The 19,671-nt window shown below is 40.7% G+C and overlaps 2 protein-coding genes across 2 annotated transcripts; one reads left to right on the top strand and one right to left on the bottom strand.

Moving 5' to 3' along the window:
• Positions 1-1,603: 1,603 nt before the first annotated feature.
• LOC118657858 (centrin-2-like) lies at positions 1,604-2,947 on the top strand. Its single transcript, XM_036312534.1, has 2 exons — positions 1,604-1,618; positions 2,305-2,947. The coding sequence occupies exons 1-2, from the start codon at positions 1,604-1,606 to the stop codon at positions 2,821-2,823; spliced, it is 534 nt and encodes a 177-aa protein (XP_036168427.1). The 3' UTR covers positions 2,824-2,947.
• Positions 2,948-14,132: 11,185 nt separating this feature from the next.
• MED7 (mediator complex subunit 7) lies at positions 14,133-19,471 on the bottom strand. The gene is made up of 2 exons (XM_036312852.1): positions 19,358-19,471; positions 14,133-16,309 (listed from the first exon to the last, which is right to left on the bottom strand). The coding sequence occupies exon 2, from the start codon at positions 16,290-16,292 to the stop codon at positions 15,591-15,593; it is 702 nt and encodes a 233-aa protein (XP_036168745.1). The 5' UTR covers positions 16,293-16,309; positions 19,358-19,471; the 3' UTR covers positions 14,133-15,590.
• Positions 19,472-19,671: the final 200 nt, after the last annotated feature.

Genomic DNA, 19,671 nt, shown 5'->3' with positions numbered 1-19,671 from the left:
GCCAGCCTCTGGAAGCTCACCAGGGAGTTGGCTGTGCCTTGAAGCCGTCCCCCTAATCACTTCTCATTCCGTCAACAGTGCATGTGTTCAAAACAGGAAGAAAGTCAAACATTTGAGGGTTCTTTTTCTAGATGGCTTTGGCTTATGAATTCACTGTTTTTCCCCATAATCAGCTTAGAAAGAGTTTACCTATTGGCTTTTTTTTGAACTTGTAAAGACTTAACTTTTTTTCAGGTCTGCTGTTATTTGACCTAGGAAATGTAAATTACTTATCTGACCCTGACAAAATTAAAATGGGATGAGTGGAAATAAACCAAACAACAAAGAGAAATGCACCCTCCCAAATTTCTCTCCTCTCCCACCATGGTCAGTGGCCAAGTCACAGCACATTCAAGCATGGAGGCCATGCAATAGATCTCCTGGAGACCCAGAGAGGGGATGCAACCAGCTCAGGCTCACATAGCTACTTTCTGTCAAAAGCCGTTTAGTGCTCTCTGCACTTGTCATGGTTAAGTTGGCTAGCAAGTATGAATTTCAGGGGTTGCACAACTAAAAGGTCATTTGGTTACACAGGATGTTGGAGAACTGGGGGTCCACCCTTGATGCCTGTGCAATCCAGGTTGGCTTAGGCTTGCAGGGACCTCTGGGATTCCAAGGATCATAGAAGGTTGTCTGTAAAATCTCTCCAGCCTCATGACTGAAACGCACCTTCAGATCACATGGGCAGAGGATGAGGGGCCCAGAGCTTTACACTTAGAGTTTCAGTGAGAACTCCAGCCAGGCCTCCTTTGGCAAGAGCATTTTGGTGAAGGGTCCAAGTTACGTAGAAAAAATGGCGATAATATTTATTGCCGAGGGTGAAATATTACCTCTTATTTGATTTTCCTACTTGGGAAAGCAAGAAAGATGTAAGATCAGGACATTAAGTTAAGAATAGCCTATTGTGTCACAAAGTAGAGCACAAAGGCCCCAGATTTTCAAGCATCAAATCAGGCCTTTTTCTTTTTTAAAAATGTATTTTAAAGGGACACATATGTAATACCCTTTGTAATACTGTAAGCAAAAATTTAAATAAATAAATAAATAAATAAATGTATTTTTATTTCAGATCAGAAGGAGATAGAAACATATATGATGAGAGAGAATCATCGATCAGCAGCACACCCCACACTAGGGAGCAAGCCTGCAACCCAGGCGTGTACCCTGACCAGGAATCAAACCATGACCTCTTGGTTCACAGGTCAATGCTCAACCACTGAGCCACGCCGGTCAGGCAAGGCCTTTTTCTTTGAGGAGTGGGGAAGATGTCTTTTGTCTTCCCTCATAATAGAAAGGATGCAGCAAGAAGTCAAGATAATGAACAAGGACCTAAGTGAAGACTGACTTTCAGTGTATCCCCTGAGTAATCCATAGAGCAAGTAATGCCAGAAATCCCAACACTGGGAACTTGGTAGCCAGCAAGCTCTGTGTCAGGCGGATCAGAAATCATGAGCCACAGGTCACTGCTAAGAAGGTGGTCCACGTTATCCTTATTTGAATATGACACCACCAACAGCGTTAGTGACAAAGGAGAAATGGTGCTCAGACTTTGCCGCCCGGCTTAATGGTGATCGGCCAGGTAGTAATATGTATTAATTATTGCTATTATTGTTATTTTTGTACTAATATCAACTAATATTTATGGAGCATTTACTATGGGCCAGCACTATGGTGATCATTTTACTTATATAATCTTATCAAATCCTTACAAATCTAAGGACCTATAATAATTATTATCCCCATTTTACGGATGAGAAAACTGGGCTTTAGAAAGGTTCAGTAACTTACCCAAAGCCACAAAACTAATCAGTCTTAGACCTGGGATGGGACCCATGGTCTACCTAAGCACATAGCTCTGGGTAATAGTAGTAGTACTAAGAATAATGACAACAAACACTCATTGAGCCCTTACCATGTTTGCACATATCTGCTATAGGCACCATGGTAAGAAACAGAGACTTTCCCAGAGGTGCACAGCAAATAAACCAATAATATGAGCACCTACTATGAGTTAGGCCTGAGAGATGATTTTATGGACATTATGTGTGGGGTGATGGGTGAGGGGAATGTTATGTCAGCAGTTCCAATGTATTAAATCCAATAGTAGGGTCGGAGATGGGTCTGAAGAAATGCCAGCCTCCTTGCGGGGCCTTGTGCCTTTTCGCTGCCTCCTCTTAACACACAGCCGGCCCGCAGCCGCCCCCCCGGCATGCGTGGCCCTGGGCAACCTGTTCCAGGCCAAAATAAGACTCGGAACCTCCGAAGGCTTCTTCCAGCTTTAAGCCAACAAATGTGGCATCATCTTCCCAGCCAAAAAGAGTGAGTCCTAAGCTGGAGCTTAGTCCACAGCAGATACAGGAGCTACGCCAAGCTTTTGATCTCTTCGATACTGATGCAACGGGGACCATCGATGTTAGAGAGCTCAAGGTGGTGACGAGAGCAATGGGCTTTGAACCAAAGAAAGAAGAGATTATGAAGATGATAAGTGAAATTGATCCAGAAGGTACAGGAAAAATGAATTTCAATGACTTCTTGACTGTGATGACTCAAAAAATGTGCAAGAAAGTTTCCAAAGAAGACATCCTGAAAGCTTTCAAGCTCTTCGATGATGATGAAACTGGGACCATATCGTTCGACAATATCAAACGTGTATCCAATGAGTTGGGTGAGAACATCACTGATGAGGAGCTGCAGGAAATGACTGATGAAGCTGATCGAGATGGAGACGGGGAAGTCAATGAGGAAGATTTCCTGCGTATCATGAAAAAGACCAGCCATTACTAAGAGTATTCTCTCCTGTTGCAAGCACACACAACTAGTTTTAGTGCCTGTTATTGTGTGAAACCTGGTTTTTGAGAACACAAGTGTTTTTTTCCCCCACTAACCTCCCTGTATACCTTTAGTAACAACCTCACACCCATTTTCAACTTTTTTAAGTGTTCTTTGACAATATAGTCCTTTGTGAGGTGACCTGCTGCTTCCTTTAATTCTCCAAAACAGAACAAGAGCACATTAGAGCATTTACCCACTTGCCATTCTACCTTGCATTGCTTCACTCTTGTCACGCAGTCCCACATTTATGCCACCATAGAAAGACTTCGCAGGCAAATACATGTTGTAACTTTGTCACCACAAACAGCAGGCATCTCTACAATGGTTCTGGTTTTAATTGACACTTAAGCACAGCTTTCTCTTTTAAAAAATACAGTGAACTCTCTCACTTGCAAAAAAAAAAAAAAAAATCCAATAGTAAAATGAAAAACAAACAGGCAAGTGTGAGTGTTTGCTCTTTAACATCCAGATTGAACAGCCCAAACCTCAACAAGTAATTGCTGAGAAAGCTGAGTCAGTTTTCATGAAGTTCAAATGGAAGTGGAATTCCCACTCTTTGCAGCTCTGTCTGGATAAATTTGATGATACACATTCCGGTGCATGTGTCGTCACCGATCATCACCACGGAAACATAAACATCTGTGCTCTAACAAACACTGGAGTGCAGCGTCACTGAATGTGTCAGGGAGGAGAGGAAACTGGCTCAGGATGATAAGGCTCTCCAGAATAAAAGTTCACTCAACTACAATAGCAGTGGCAGCCTCGGTCGTGGAGAAAAATATAAGCATTACTTTTCTGAAAAGCACAAAGCGGGAGTCATGCGTTGCTAAAGGTTGGGCAAGGTTGATTTCGAGATGCTGTCCACATTCAAAACAGTTTCCTTAAAAAGTCACTCTCTATGCTGTCTTGCATGATGACAATAGAAATCCTTCAGGAGCAGGGAGCTCATCTCCCAAACTGCTCACAGAAAATCTCCTGCAGGGCAGAGGAAGGCTAGCGGGGACTGCTGTATGGTTCTGGGAGAGGCCTCGAACAATCAGAAGTAGAATTGACCGTGGTTGTGGTTTGTGTTTATTGTTTGATGAGTCGGTGGCAGTATTAGTTATGTAGTTGTAGAAATTAATAACTAAACGATGGTTCTTGGCCCTGCATGGATTTATAGAAGTTGCACATGGGTGAGTCAGATCATGGACTGAATCCAGGGCTGAGGTATGTTTAAGTTTAATTTGTATGGTGCTTAAAGAAATGATATATTTGTTGCTTTAGAATGAAAAGTAATGAAATTTTATATAAAGTTCTGGATTTGCAAATTATGTTTGTATTCAGAAGATCTAGTAGTGCTGGAATCACATTTTCAAATGACAACAATTTGATCAAACAGAGGAGTTGTGTCCCTTTTAGGTGGGGCATATACTCTACAGTTAGCCACAGTCCCCACCTCTCCCATGGTGTTGCCCCTAGCTAATTTTAGTTACTTTCCTTTCTGTCTGGCCCTATGAGCATTTGATTTTGTGATCATTGGTGGTGGTATTAGAGAGTAATTATTCCTAGCAAAGCTCCTGGCATATGAAAGGCATCCCTAAATGGTAGCTCTGATTATTCTTTATCAATTATGGGCACAGGTATTTAAACTTGATCTTTAGGTTAGCACTGTCCAATAGAACTTCCAGTAACGATGAAATGTTCTATCTCTGTTCTGCCCAACATGATAGTCACAAGTCGCATGTAGCTATTGGCCGCTTGAAATGTAGCTAGTATGACTAAAAAAAAAATTTCTTTTTAAAAAAGTTTAATTAATTGAAAATTAGATTTTAATAGCCACATGTGGCAAGTGGCTACTGTATTGGGCAAAGCAGATGTAAGTAATGGGATTGAACATCCAGTCAGGCGTCCTTGTTCAGAATAAAATGTGGAGAATAGACATTGGGGCTGTGTGGGGGCATGTGCATTTTACAAGAGATTACTTTCTAGTGGGCTTCATCACACAGCATCACCTCCTTTCAGAAAGGAAACCTCCCCTTATTACCCAACTAGAATTTTTGTCGATTTAAGGAGCCAAAGCTATGTGTTTTTAAGATGTTGACTGTCCATTCCTACCAATAAGAACAAGTCATCTGAAGCGTGAACGGGAAGGTTTGCTGCTGTCCAATTAAGGATCCTGACTGTCCAGTTAAGGGTACTGCATAAATATAGTAACTAGACCTGTGGGTGGGAAAGCCTAATTTTTTTGATGAGCTGCTTGACTGACCCTGTCATTCACGAGAGCATAGAGCCCAGAGCCAGTGCTGCCAAGGGGACTGTGGAAAGGCGATGGTGGCCTGCTGACTGCTAGAGGGATCCGATATTCCCAGAGCCAGGGCTCCGTGGGCTGCCTGCCGTCTCTGCGGTTTCCATCACAAACACACATTGATCACATCGAATGATCACATTGCCATATACCAGCTACAAAGTAGGATTCTCAAAGATCCCCCTTTCATGCAACTTACTCATTGCATGTTGTTTGCCCAAAAGTTTCTGACACTGACCTGCTTTGCTGAGCCCAGCAGTCAGAACCCTCCCTTCCTTCGTCACAGGTTTGGAAACCCCAGAACCATCCACCAGACTTCAGCCTATTGGTAACTTACCAGTCTCTGTTCTGAAACTTGCCCTACCAGTGGTTCTCAACCTTCCTAATGCCGCGACCCTGTAATACACTTCCTCATGTTGTGGTGACCCCCAACCATAAAATTATTTTCGTTGCTACTTCATAACTGTAATTTTGTTACTGTTATGAATCGTAATGTAAATATCTGATATGCAGGACGTATTTTCAGGGGTCGCAACCCATAGGTTGAGAACCGCTGCTCCAACTTGTCTAGCTAATAAATAACTTCACTGCTTCTAGGGATTTATGCACAGGAGGGTAAAACTAACATTAGCCTGTTTCATTCAAGATGAAGCTCTGAATTATATCCCTCCTCCCCCCCAAAAAAAGGCCCCCCCCAAAACAGAGAAAACCCTGTTTCCCATTTTTTCACTTCTCACAGGAATCTACTTTACAACAGAATTTGAGTAGTTTTCCAAAGTGCTTATCCTAGCCTACATTCTCACTAGCGGTGAAGAACTCTTATGATGCTGCATGTCTTTGCCAATATCGGTACTGTCAGACTTTAATTTTTTCCAATATGATGGGTGTATGATGATGTCACAATATGGCTTTAAGGTTAAACTATTGTTTAGTGGAAAATATAACAGATGTACAGAACATTACATGAACTTATAGTTTAAAAAACACAAAGCAAACACTCAAGAAATCAGGAACCAAAACAAAAAATAAAGCAAATCTCCTAAAGTCCCTCCAACCTCTACTCCAAGGCCATGTGTTCCTTCCTGATCTCAAAACCTTCCCTCTCCTACAGGTAATCACTATTTGAAATATTGCAACTGTTTCCTTGCTTTTAAAAATAAATAAATCTATTTTTTTATTTTTTTTTTATTTCAGAGAGGAAAGGAGACAGAGAGAGAAGTACAAATATCAATGATGAGAATCATTGACTGGCTGCCTCCTCCATGCCCCACACAAGGATCGAGTTTCAAACCCGGGCATTATGCCATAACCAGGAATTGAACCGTGACCTCCTGGTTCATAGGTTAACGCTCAACCACTGACCCACCAAACGGGCTGTTTCCTTGCTTTTTTTTTTTTTTTTTTAATATACATTTTAATGATTTTTTACAGAGAGGAAGGGAGAGGGATAGAGAGCTAGAAACATCGATGAGAGAGAAACATCAACCAGCTGCCTCCCACACACCCCCCACTGGGGATGTGCCCGCAACCCAGGTACATGCCCTTGACCGGAACCGAACCTGGGACCTTTCAGTCCGCAGGCCGACGCTCTATCCACTGAGCCAAACCGACTACGGCTCCTTGCTTTTCTAATGACCTTGATAAAAGGACTAAGGGGAGAATCTGACTTATGTGATACATGTAGGAATTCCACCTACAGGAGAGCTTCAGAGACAGAAAGGGAAAATGAGAAATAAAAAACATCATGAGCTAAGGATGAGGTCAGGGACCAGGGGCTTCAGAGGGGAGGAAGGTCATTCATCGAATATGAGGAGCAGATATTCAGTAATTAGCTATTTGTCCTGCAAACCTATGTTTGCATCCCAAATTTTATGTATAGTTTTATTTTAGAACATCATGAAAATGGAACCATATTGTCTATAGGCGTTTGCGTCCTGTCTTTCCCTCAACAATGTGTTTATGTGATCCACTCATGCTGTTGTATATCCCTGTAGATTGTTCTTTTTTTTTTTTTTTTTTTTAATATATTTTATTGATTTTCCACAGAGAGGAAAGGAGAGAGATAGAGAGTTAGAAACATCGATCAGCTGCCTCCTGCACATCTCCCACCGGGGATGTGCCCGCAACCCAGGCACATGCCCTCGACCGGAATCGAACCCGGGACCCTTCAGTCCGCAGGCCGACGCTCCATCCACTGAGCCAAACCGGTTTTGGCTAGATTGTTCTTATTACTCAAAGTTTTCCTGGGAGTAGATATGCATCAAATTATTTGTTCATTCTATTTTTAGATGAACATTTAATCTTCTGTTTTAGTTATCATGAACAATGCCGTACTGGACATTTACATGAATCCCAGTGCACACTTCTCTGAAGTATATTTCTGAGAATGGAATTACTGGGTCAAAGGGTACATACCTTTTTAAAAAACATTTTTTATTGACTTCAGAGAGGAAGGGAGAGGGAGAAAGACAGAAATATCAATGATGAGAATCATTGACCAGCTGCCTCCTGCATGCCCCACAGTGGGGATCGAGCCCAGCAATCCAGCCGGGCATTTGCCCTGACCAGGAATGGAATCGTGACCTTCTGATACATAGGTTAACACTCAACCACTGAGCCACACCAGCCAGGCAAGGGTACATAACTTTTGAACCTTATTAGATAATGCCTGTTTTCTGAGACATCTACCAACAGTGTGTAAGAATTCTTATTCCACATCCTCATCAACACTTGATATTGTGTGTGTGTGGGGGGGGGGGGGGGGGGTACTGGTAAGGATACAATGGCATCTCAGCATGGATTTCTCTGCATATCCCTCATTACTTGGAAGTTAAAAAACCTTTTCTTTTGTTTATGAACCATTAAAACTGGGACAATCAAGCCCTTGAGGGTTCATGAGAAACTTACATCTTCTTTAAAGAATTTAAACTAGGAGCCTTGCCCATAATAAGCATTATTATTAAAAAACAACAACAAACCTTTTTGCTCTATAGGACAGAGCAAACCTCCTATTCATTTTAGAATCATCTCATCAAATTAAAAAAAGAACCTGGCAAAAATTTGATTGGCTTGCACTGAATCCACAGATCAATGTGGAGTAAATTTGACGTCTCTACAATATTGAGTGTACCAACCCATAGACATATTTTCTCTCTCCTGTATTTAGATTTTCTTTAAAATCTTAAAATTTTTCTCCATAGAGGCCTTCAACTTATTCCTTGATTTTTTTTCCTGGGTACTTCATATCATTGATTTAAATTTTTTTTTTCATTTGTTGTTGGTATTCTGAGATGCATTTTTTAATGTATTATTTTTTGTTGTTAATCCTCACCCAAGGATATTTTTCCATTGATTTTTAAAGAGAGTGGAAGGGAGGGGGAGAGGCAGAGAGAAACATCAATGAGAGAGAAACACATCAACTGGTTGCCTCCTGCACACACCCCGACCAGGGCCAGGGATCAAGCCTGCAACCTAGGTGTGTGCCGTTGACCAGAATCAAACCTGGGACTCTTCAGTCTGCAGGCTGATGCTCTATCCACTGAGCCAAACCAGCTAGGGCATGAATGTATTTTTCTCCAAACAGGAAACTCTCTTTTTAATAAGTTATCTGTAGATTATATTGAATTTTCCATGCAGAAAAACATTTTCTGCAAATAATGGCAGTTCGGCTTCTTCCTTTTTTTATTTTACCATGCTGGTTAGGGAATCTAGTACATATTTAACAGAAGTGTTGATAGCAGGCATTGTAGTTTCATTACAGATCTTAAAGGAAAGGTTTTAGCTTTCTACCTTGGGTGTAATACATGTTGCAGATTTTATGGAGCTACAACTTATTAGATTAAGGAAGTTCTGTTCTATTCCTAAATACTCTAATAGGTTTTCTTTTTTAATTAATTTTTTAACTTTTTTTTTTGAGAGAGGAAGGAAGAGAGAGAAACATCAATTTGTTATTACACTTGTTTATGCATTCATTGGTTGCTTCTTGTATATGCCTTGGACCTTAAGGTATCAGAACAACACTGTAACCAACTGAGCTACCCAGCCAGCCAGATCCCCCTTTTTTCTTTTTCATGAATGGATACTAAATTTTATAAAATGCTTTTTGTGCTTCTGTTAAGATGATCAAGTGAATTTTTCTCCTTTTATCTATTATAGTGACAGACTATATTAATTAATTTTCTATTTTACATTCTTAAACATGGTTTGGCCATAAAGCATTACTTTTTATTTTTATACACTGCTAGATTAACATGCATATATGTCTATGCTAATCTCATAAAAAGACCTTAAGAATGTTTCTTCTTTCTGGCAATCTTTAATAGAACTTGCCAGCAAAGCTATACTTAAAAGTTTCTTTGTGAGATTTTAACTACTGGTGTTTTTTTTTTGTTTGTTTGGTTGGTTTTGTTTTTTAATCATTAGAAAGCTAATCAAGTTCCCTATTCTTAAACCGATATTGGTCATTTTATAAGAATTTGTACATTTTGTCTAAGTTTTCCAATTTTCCACAATATTTTTGTATTATTTCTTACTGTCTATATAATCTATAGTAATGTCACTTTTTATTTCTGCCATTATTTGTGCCTTCCTTTTTTATTTATTGTTTTATATATTTTTATTGATTTCAGAGAGGAAGGGAGGAGATAGAAACATCAATGATGAGAATCACTGATGACTGTCTCCTGCATGCCCCCTACTGGGGATTGAGCCTGCAACCAGGCATGTGCCCTGACCAGGAATCGAATGGTAATCACCTAGTTCAGTGGTTCTCAACCTGTGGGTCGCGACCCCTTTGGGGGTCGAACGACCCTTTCACAGGGGTCGCCTAAGACCATCGGAAAACACATATATAATTACATATTGTTTTTGTGATTAATCACTATGCTTTAATTATGTTCAATTTGTAACAATGAAAATACATCCTGCATATCAGATATTTGCATTATGATTCATAACAGTAGCAAAATTACAGTTATGAAGTAGCAACGAAAATAAGTTTATGGTTGGGGGTCACCACAACATGAGAAACTGTATTAAAGGGTCGCGGCATTAGGAAGGTTGAGAACCACTGTCCTAATTCATAGGTGCTCAACCATTGAGCCACATGGCCAGGCCCTCATTATTTCTTTATCGCTCTCCCTAGTAGGTAGCAGTAACTCATAAAGTCCTAGGCTCACCCACCACCTAAGCCTCCAGGCACCACCTTCCCTCTTCTAGATCAGATACTTCTACATAGATGATTAGCAAGCCTAAAACCTGACAAATTTCAAAAAGAATTAGAATGAATCTTCTCTTTCATTGTCAACATTAGATGGTACCTACCCTTTGAGATGGGTACCATAATTACTATAGTTAAGGAAATTGAGATTCAACCAAAACTACACAGTTAGTAAATAATGGGGCCCAAATTCTACCATGCTCTTTTTCTTTCTCTTTTTAAAATTTTCCTTTAAGCTTCAGTTTTAATTCTGCCATTTACTAGCTGGTGTCCTTTGTGTATAGAAAGTTACATTTGAGTCTCAATATCCTCATCCATAAAATGGTTTTTATATAATTTTCCAAATTTGACTCTGCATAGACAGCCACAAATATACCCAGCAACTTACTTTTATCAGATCTTGAATATCTTTCCTCAGCAGTATGCTCTCTTTTTTTAAAAAATCTTTATTATTGAAAGTATTACATAGGTCCTCCTTTTCCCCCCCATAAACCTCTTCCAGCTCCCGTCCTCCCCCAGTACTCTCACTCGTAATGGCTCTTAAATGGTTGCATATTATTCACAGCAGATTCCTTTATTTATTGAATGAATGTAAAAATCAGTAAAGACCCACAAGATATCTTTCCTTATAATGCTGATACAATGCATTCCTGGCCAACCATACCTCCTTGCAAGACTCTCATCTTTTGAATGCCTTCCCTTATTCCAAACCTAGAGTGGGGGACAGGGAACCAGCAGCTTCACAGAATTTGGTCATATATTAAGCAAATGTGAGAAGCATCTTATTGTCTTATTCACTAACCAATAATGGCTGAGGTCTTTCCCAGAGCTGCCTAGATAAGACCTTGTCTTATCTAGGCAGCTCTGAGAGAAAGGTTCTAATCAAGACTCTTATTCAAAACATAATACTGATTATTTTGAAGAATTCACACCATGTTCTCTCCACTAGAAAAGGCCACCAACAGGCACAGGCAGCAAGTCTCACTTGTTGAATAAAAAGCTCAGTATTATAAACAGAACCTCTGAATTTCCTCATCTTTGCCCCTCCTCTGCCACCTGGCTACAGCTACAAAACTTATGGTAAGAGTGCCACTTACTGTTAGATTCATTACATTGCAATTTGAAACCAGTTCTTCAATCTTTGATTCTAAATGCCAAACACAAAAGGCAAATGACTTAGCAGAATTGTTGACTTTTGATAGTTTACTAAGTACCATAAATTATGCTACGTGCTTTGTAGCCATAAAACCACAAAACTGACCCTGTTTCTTAAAGTGGAGATGATACATAGGTATTTCTTTAAAATACACAGAGAAGTCTAAACATAAATGCCTTAACATGTCCAATTCCCACATACAAATCTCTTCCTCAGTCCAAAATCATGTAGTATCTATGGACTTTATATGGTAAAAATGTTGGATTCTACTCTTGGCTCCACTATTTATTACCTATTACTTATTAACTGTCTGATGCAGTAGAAAGGTGGTAAAGTATGGAGGTTAAGTGCTTTGGCTTTTTTTTCTCCTCTTTTTTTTTTTTAAAAAAAAATGTTTTTATTGATTTTAGAGAGCGAGGGAGAGGGATAGGTAGAAACATTGATGAGACAGAAACATCAATTGGCTGCCTCCTACATGCCCTCTATTGGGGATTGAGCTCAAAATACAGGCATGTACCATGACCTCTTGGTTCATGGGTTGATGCTCAACCATTGAGCCACACCAGCTGGACTGCTTTGGCTTTGAAAGTAGAAATTTTCAATCCTGGCTCTGCCACTGTCTTGGTAACCTTGGGTAAATTACATAACCTCTCAGAGCAATTGATTCCTCATCTGTAATATGGGTATAAAAAATCATGATTTCATTGGGTTGTTGTGAGGATAAAACGACTATGTAGTTATTAGAACAGTGTCGACAAAGGCCTATATATGTTTGCTATTGACTTTCCATCAGATTTAGGATAAAACAAACTCCTTCCCTTGGCCTTTTAAATCCTGTAATCTGCTCCATATCTGCTTCTCTAGCTCCACCTCCTCCCTATGTTGTGGCAATAGTAACCTTTCAAATCCAATTCATGCCACCTTTTTATTTCCTCATGAGACCCTTGCACTTGCTATTTCCAGTCACTTCAGGACCTACTGTTAAGCAGGATAGATAGCTGCTTGGGCAGGAGGGGAAGAGAGGAGGGAAAAGGGGAGTTTATCTCACCCACTGAACAAAGAAGTCAGCAGACTTGGGACTTGCCAAGATAAAATTGTCAGATGCTCTCATAAATTCTGGGAAAAGCCACAACAATATAACAGGGGGACCTTGAAATCTAGTCTGCTGCCCAAGATGTCAGCAAGGGGAAACTTGAAACCTAAGGGGAGAGAGAAACATCAATGTGAGAGAGACCCATCTATTGGTTGCCTCCCACACACCCCCAAGTAGGGGTGGGGATCAAACCCCTTGACCAAGAGTCAAACACTAAACCAGTGGTTCTCAACCTTCCTAATGCCGCGACCCTTTAATACAGTTCCTCATGTTGTGGTGACCAACCATAAAATTATTTTTGTTGCTACTTCATAACTGTAATTTTGCTACTGTTATGAATCACAATGCAAATATCTGATATGCAGAATGTATTTTCATTGTTACAAATTGAACATAAAGCATAGTGATTAATCACAAAAACAATATGTAATTATATATGTGTTTTCCGATGGTCTTAGGCGACCCCTGTGAAAGGGTCGTTCGACCCCCAAAGGGGTCGCGACCCACAGGTTGAGAACCGCTGCACTAGACCAATGTGTAGGTTGACACTTTAACAGTGAGCCACACTGGCCAAGACCATATAAGTTTTTAAACTTATAACTATGAGATCTTGTGCTACTTTATACCACTGAAATAGTTCACATCAAAATTCTTTTAAAAAGACCTACAAAATTGGATCCTCTCAAAGTCAGAATTTAAGATTGCTAATGGAATTTAAATCCTTAATCCTCTCCCCAAACACACAAATTCATATACAAATTATGTCATAACTCTTATAACAATGTGATTCAATTAGGTTTCTTTTCCTTGCGTGGATTTGCAAAACAGCCAAAAATTGGCTTTGTACCTTCTTAGCCCAACATCCTTAAGATTATAAAAGGGTTGAGGGGAAATAACAGGATTTCTTTTGAGAGCTGCTCAAGTGTTATGCAATGTCTAGCTTGCTCCCCCAGAAGGGAATGAGGGAATACTCCTTCACCTTCATTGTAAACTTAAGACTGGCCTGTGTCCTCTGGAGCCCAACGATCCACACCAAATACATGTCAGGAAAAAAAAAAGTGGCCGGTCTACTTGGGAACAGCCTACACTCCAAAGATTTCTAAAGAGGATGAATGTTTCACGTATAGAATTGACCTGTGGTCACTTTAAACTGGTTTTTGCCAGCTCTAGAGCTGAAGACCTTAATAGAGGAAGAATGGTATATTGGAAACTGGGGACTGAGAGAATTACCAAAAGTGTACATCTGGGAAAAGGCATTACCTTTATCAGTGATTCTTTTTTTTTTTTTAATATATTTTATTGATTTTTTACAGAGAGGAAGGGAGAGGGATAGAGTTAGAAACATTGATGAAAGAGAAACATCGATCAGCTGCCTCCTGCACACTCCCCACTGGGGATGTGCCCGCAACCAAGGTGCATGCCCTTGACCGGAATCGAACCTGGGACCCTTGAGTCCACAGGCCGACGCTCTATCCACTGAGCCAAACCAGCCAGGGCTCAGTGATTCTTTTTTTTTTTTTTATTAGTGATTCTTAAATCTTGATTATTTGCACCACAATCATCCGAGGGCTTATTAAATCACAGCTTGTTGTATACCACTGCTGGAGTTTGATTTAGTAGGTCTGGAGTGAGGCAAGAGAACTTGCATTTCTAACAGGGTCCCCAGTAATGCTAATGTTCCTAGTCTGAGATTACTTTGAGAACCACTGGCCCACATTAAGAGAAAGGCCAGCAGAGAACCTCAGATACAAGGCAGACTCTTCACCAAGACTTTGGTGGAGGAGAGGTTAGCGGGAAGAGAAGAGAAATACAGAAATAAAATCTGTGATCAAAACAGGTGACTTCTTGCTCAGATAGTCAAATCAGCTGGATTGGGGTCAGGGGTTAATGAAAGGAGGGCCTAGTCCTCAGTCATTCAAGGGCCCAAACTAACTGAACCTTTATCATCTTCAAAATGGTAAAATTATGCTGGCCATCCAACCAGAAGGGAATGGAGGACCCAAAGTTATCCTGGGTGTGGCCATCCACCCAACAGATAAGAACAGAATGGAGGATTGTGCAAGAAAATTTTTATGGGGCAGGCCTGAATTTTTACCCTCATATTCCACTGCTAAGAACTTAAATCACATAGCCTTACACACATGCAAGGGGAGTGAGGAAATATAGTCCCTGGCAGGGCAACCTTCTCTCAGCACCGTATCTCAGGGGAGATACAATCTCCAGTGAACATCTAACAGTCTCTGCCACCAAACTCCCTTCCCATATCAGGTTTCCAGCTTTAAACAAGTATGAACTGAATTTTAAAGGAAATGTACAATTAATTACATAAACATTTCAATTACTAAAATGGTTGCAACTAAAAGTGATCAAAGGACTTATTATCTGATTGACTAAAAAAGGATAGGGCCAAGACTGTTCGACATAGTGTATTTCCAGGAGCAGTCGAGAGGAAAAATTGCTATTTTATAACTCTATGGGGTTCTTCTCTTTTAACATGTTACAATACTTTTTTAGAGAGTAGGCAAATTTTTAAGTAAAATATAAAGATTTCACAATTTCATATTTATACTACTTGACATCCTTTATTTATCACTTTTTTTTTTTAACACCAAGCAACCTACAGGGCTGCTGCTTCTATTAAATAACAAGTCTACGTTCCAAGGACGGAAATTTGCTATTACTGAGGATTATCTTCAATGTTTAGTGCAACTCCAAAAACAGGAATATTCCACACAACAGCAGCACTTTGCTTTTTAAGTTGATTACTCTTAATGCAGTCACACTCGCTGCCTATGTTTGCCATAAAATGAAATTACTGCCTGTGACATCTCATAATTGATAAAGCTGGAGAGTGAAGCTGTTACTAACTCCTAGTTATATCTCTTTTAAGACTCTCCAAGAGCAAATGAACTAATATATGATGCTATTTACTGAAAGGAAAAAATAAAAACAACAAAAAAACCCTTTATGGTCTTTCATTCATTTCATCAATTAGAACGCACAAGGCAGCATCTTTCTCTATAATCTGGTCTTTCCGATGACCTGAATTTTCTCTTTCTTGTTCATTCTGTCCAGTACAATTGTTGCTATCATCAGCATCCATTGGTTCAGTTTTTACTCTTATCCCTGCTTCTGAATGAGGCAAATCATCAGGCAAAGAAGCCAAGCAATTTTGAATCATCTCAATGACTCTTTCCAGATGCTTTTGAAACCTCTCAGCTGTTTCAAGGCGTTGACGTTTCTGCACCTCCATCATGACCCTGAGGGTCTCTCTTGCTTGGTGAGGTCGGTATTCATTTATGAGATGATGAACATGTACAAAAAGCAGCTTAAGATCTTCCAGTTTCTCTTCTCGTTTTATACTCCCAGGGCTCCTTATCAAGATATCTAAGAGGTCTAAGAAATTAATAAGGATAGACATATTCAGTTTTCTCAGTTCTTTCTTGTGATCAAATTGCATAGGATGAAGCCGTTCGATGCCCTGACTTTCTAAAGGGCGGATGATAAGATCATCACACTGGAACTGGTTGCCAAACATCATATAACTGTCTTTTATTGGAGGTGGAGGCTTGGGAGCTAGTCCTTCCTGAATATTTTCATCCGTATACTCCTTGATGTATTGCATCGGAGGTGGCGGAAGGGCACTCACTTGCTGTGGCTCACCCATTGTGGAAGATCAAGAACCTATAGAAATAGACCAAAGATTTAGAGTACCTCTACAAAACAAACCTGTCACATTGGGTAACTAGAGACAGAGTATTTTCCTTTTTTCGCCCTGGCAGTTGGGGGCCCAGAACAAAATGATCTCCTTGGTTTCTAAAACTAACATTTACAACAGGGAAAGGCTATGATCCTTTTCTATTTATCCAAGTACTTTCCTTCTCTACTTAATACTTTCAGCGGCACAAAAAAATATGCTGCAGTATATTTTCATCTATAAAGAAAATTGTGCTCATTTAGACTGACCTTTCAGGTTTTCAAGATATAATATACTGGAGGCAGTTTTATACTGGAATTTGTGAAGTTCTAAGGGCAGCTATAGAACATTCCTGAGTTTCCACCAAGCCACAGTGGCAGAGAGAATGTTGCTGAGAATCAATGCGTCAGTAGCGTTTATTCTCTGTATCGGTATCTGATTTGTCTCCCCAAACAGACAATAAACTCCATAAAGGGAAAAATTTTGTCTATCGTAGTTCTCACTGTGTCCACAACCTTGAACACAGAAGCTTCATAAATATTTGTTGAGCAGCTTCATCCATTTCAAGAGGGCTCCAAATCAAAGAGAACTTGGAAGTAGGTACAACATCCTTAATGTGTGTTCATTCTTTCATATATTTGTTAATATATGACGCTGAGTATCCAGGAATGATAATTATGATAACAGATAATATCTGTGTGCAAACTATATACCAGACACTATTCTAAATACTTTTCTCATGGTTGTGAGAAATCCGAGAAAAGAAAGGTGCTCTTTCCATTTTAGAGATGAAATAAGTGGTTGAACCATTTGTGTAAAGTCACAGAGTAAGTAGTAGAGGATGGATCCAGAGTCTAAAGATCTCAAAACATTACACTATACTACCTTTCAAGGATAAATAAAAACCACTACCTCCATCCAACTGCTGCTTACAATCTATCAGAGAAATAACTACATGTTTTAAGGCTACTACAAAAGACCAACAGATCTGACTACCAAAAATAAATATAACACAACAGAATGGTGGTTACCAGAGAGAAAGGAGGGTGGGGAAAGGACAACAAGGATAAAGGTTCAAATACATAGAGACTAGACTTTGGGTGGAAGGCACACAATGGAGTAAAATTATGAGGATGTACACCTGAAACTTACATAATGTTATGAACCAATGTCACACCAATAAATTTAATAAAAATAAATAAATCTAAAAATTCCATTTAGCAAAGTATAAGCAAAATAACAGGCAATCTCATTTTTCTAGGATATAAATGCTTGCAAGCTAACAAAGGGCAAAAACTAGAAATTTTTATTTTTCAAAAACATTATTTTCTGACTCCATTTCCCAGGAGCACCATGACTTCAGTAATTGCCTGTCTTGTTCACAATTCTACCAAGCTGCACCTCAAACAATGCCTAAAAGGTGGTAGGTCCTCTATAAAGGTCCATTGAGTGAATCTCTTAAAAAAAAACAAACAACAACAAAAAAAACTACATTAAAGAAGGATATAGGCAGAAGATGACAAAGAAAAAGAAAATGCAATTGTTAAATAAAGTTGGGATGCCCTGACCAGGTAGCTCAGTTGGGGTTAGAGTCATCCTGATATGCTAAGGTTGCAGGCTCAATCCCCCAGTCAGGGCACATACAAAAATCAACCAATGAATGCAAAAGTAAGTGGCACACAAATCGACACTTCTCTTTCTCTCCCCCTTCCTTTTAATAAAGTCGACAAATTTAAAAAATTTCAATATAAACAAACAAAGGGAAAATATTCAGGCTAATACACTTTGTTTTAAGATGTTACTAATTTATAGAGCGAGGGGAAGGGAGAGGAACAGAGAGAGAGAAACATCAATGAGGGAAACCTCATCCACTGGCTGCCTCCTGCACGCCCCTGCTACCCCGGCCCCGCATGCGCCCTGACTGGGAATTCAGCCGGGGAGTTAGGCCTTCCTGAATATTTGGTTCATGGGTCAATGCTCAACCACTGCGCAACACCAGCCAGCCCAGGCTAATACACTTTTTAAACCAATTTTTTTAAAAGGAGACTTTCAACAAATAGAACACCTTCTATGTGGCAGACCTTGGATTCCAGCAGACATCACACTCTCCTTTTCAGTGTCTGCAGGGCGGTCATCCTACTTTTAGAAGCAGATGTTTAGCTACCCTGGCCCTTCGGGGAAGTGTCTGGGGTAACACTCTTAGGTGGTAGGCCAGCACCCCCCCTCCCCCCCAAGATAATGTGGGAAATTCTCATACACAGCTGATAGGAAAGGAAACAAGTACATATTTGGAATTTAACTTGGCAGTATCAAAAAGTTTAATACTGATATTCTTTGGACCAATAATTCTATTTATAGAAATTTATCCTATAAAATTGGTACAAGTACACCCCAAAAAAAAAATGCCTAAGTTTAATGCAGCCCTGTTTGAAAAGAGCAGGACAAGTGGGAATTAATACATGATTTTATAGATGAGGGCTGTATAAGGTAGTCTATATAATACAATACAGCCATTAAGGAAAAGGGAATGAAAGCGCATGGGAGGAGGGTTATAAACACTGTGTACTGTTCCACTAAGTTACAAACTTAGGACAGCTGCAAACAGTTACAATCAACCCTTTAAACCATCTTAACAGCCCTGCTCGGTTTAGCTCAATGGCTAGAGCACTGGCTTGCAGACTAAAGGGCTCAATTCTGGGCAAGAGCACATGCCAGGGAGGTCGGGTGGGGACGCTGTTCTCACTTTACAGAGGCCGGAGTCGCCAGAGGGCTGGCCAAGGCCACCCCGGTTCGGTCCCCCAACCTGCAGCCCGGCCCGGTCTCCCCACACGGACGGAGGCACCCCCAGCCCGCCGGGCGGTCCAGCCGTGCTCCGCGCGCGGCCGGGAAGCCACGCCGGGGGCCGCGCTGAGGGAGCGAGCGCGCCCCGCCCCGGGCCCCCCCACTCCACTCCCGGCCTGCCCCGACGAAGCCGCGGGGTCCCGGGAAGAGAAAAGCGTGGGGAACCGAGCCCCAAACCACCGCCGCCCACTCACCTCAGAACTGCGTTTACTCTGGTAACGGCCTCTCCCACGGCTGGCGAAACTCAACTTCCGGGAAGAAGTCGATGATGCTGTCTCTTTATTGGCTGAAAGAGCTGTTCTTTATCCGAGACTTGTCCCGCCTCACACCGCTGGCTCGCTAGTGCGCCTGCGCATAACTTTTCTCCCCGACCTTCCCGCCCCCCCCTCCCATCTTCCTGCAATTTGGTGGCTTCGTCGCCAGGGGGCGTTAAAGTGGGATAGTACCTCTACTTTCTGCCCCTAAAAGTAGCGGCTGGTAGCTGCCTTTCGTGTTTGTTTTTTAACGC

Source organism: Myotis myotis, unplaced genomic scaffold (genome assembly GCF_014108235.1).
Source record: "Myotis myotis isolate mMyoMyo1 unplaced genomic scaffold, mMyoMyo1.p scaffold_m19_p_6, whole genome shotgun sequence".
NCBI classification, from domain to species: Eukaryota; Metazoa; Chordata; class Mammalia; order Chiroptera; family Vespertilionidae; genus Myotis; species Myotis myotis.
This window is presented reverse-complemented; position numbering and strand designations above follow the sequence as displayed.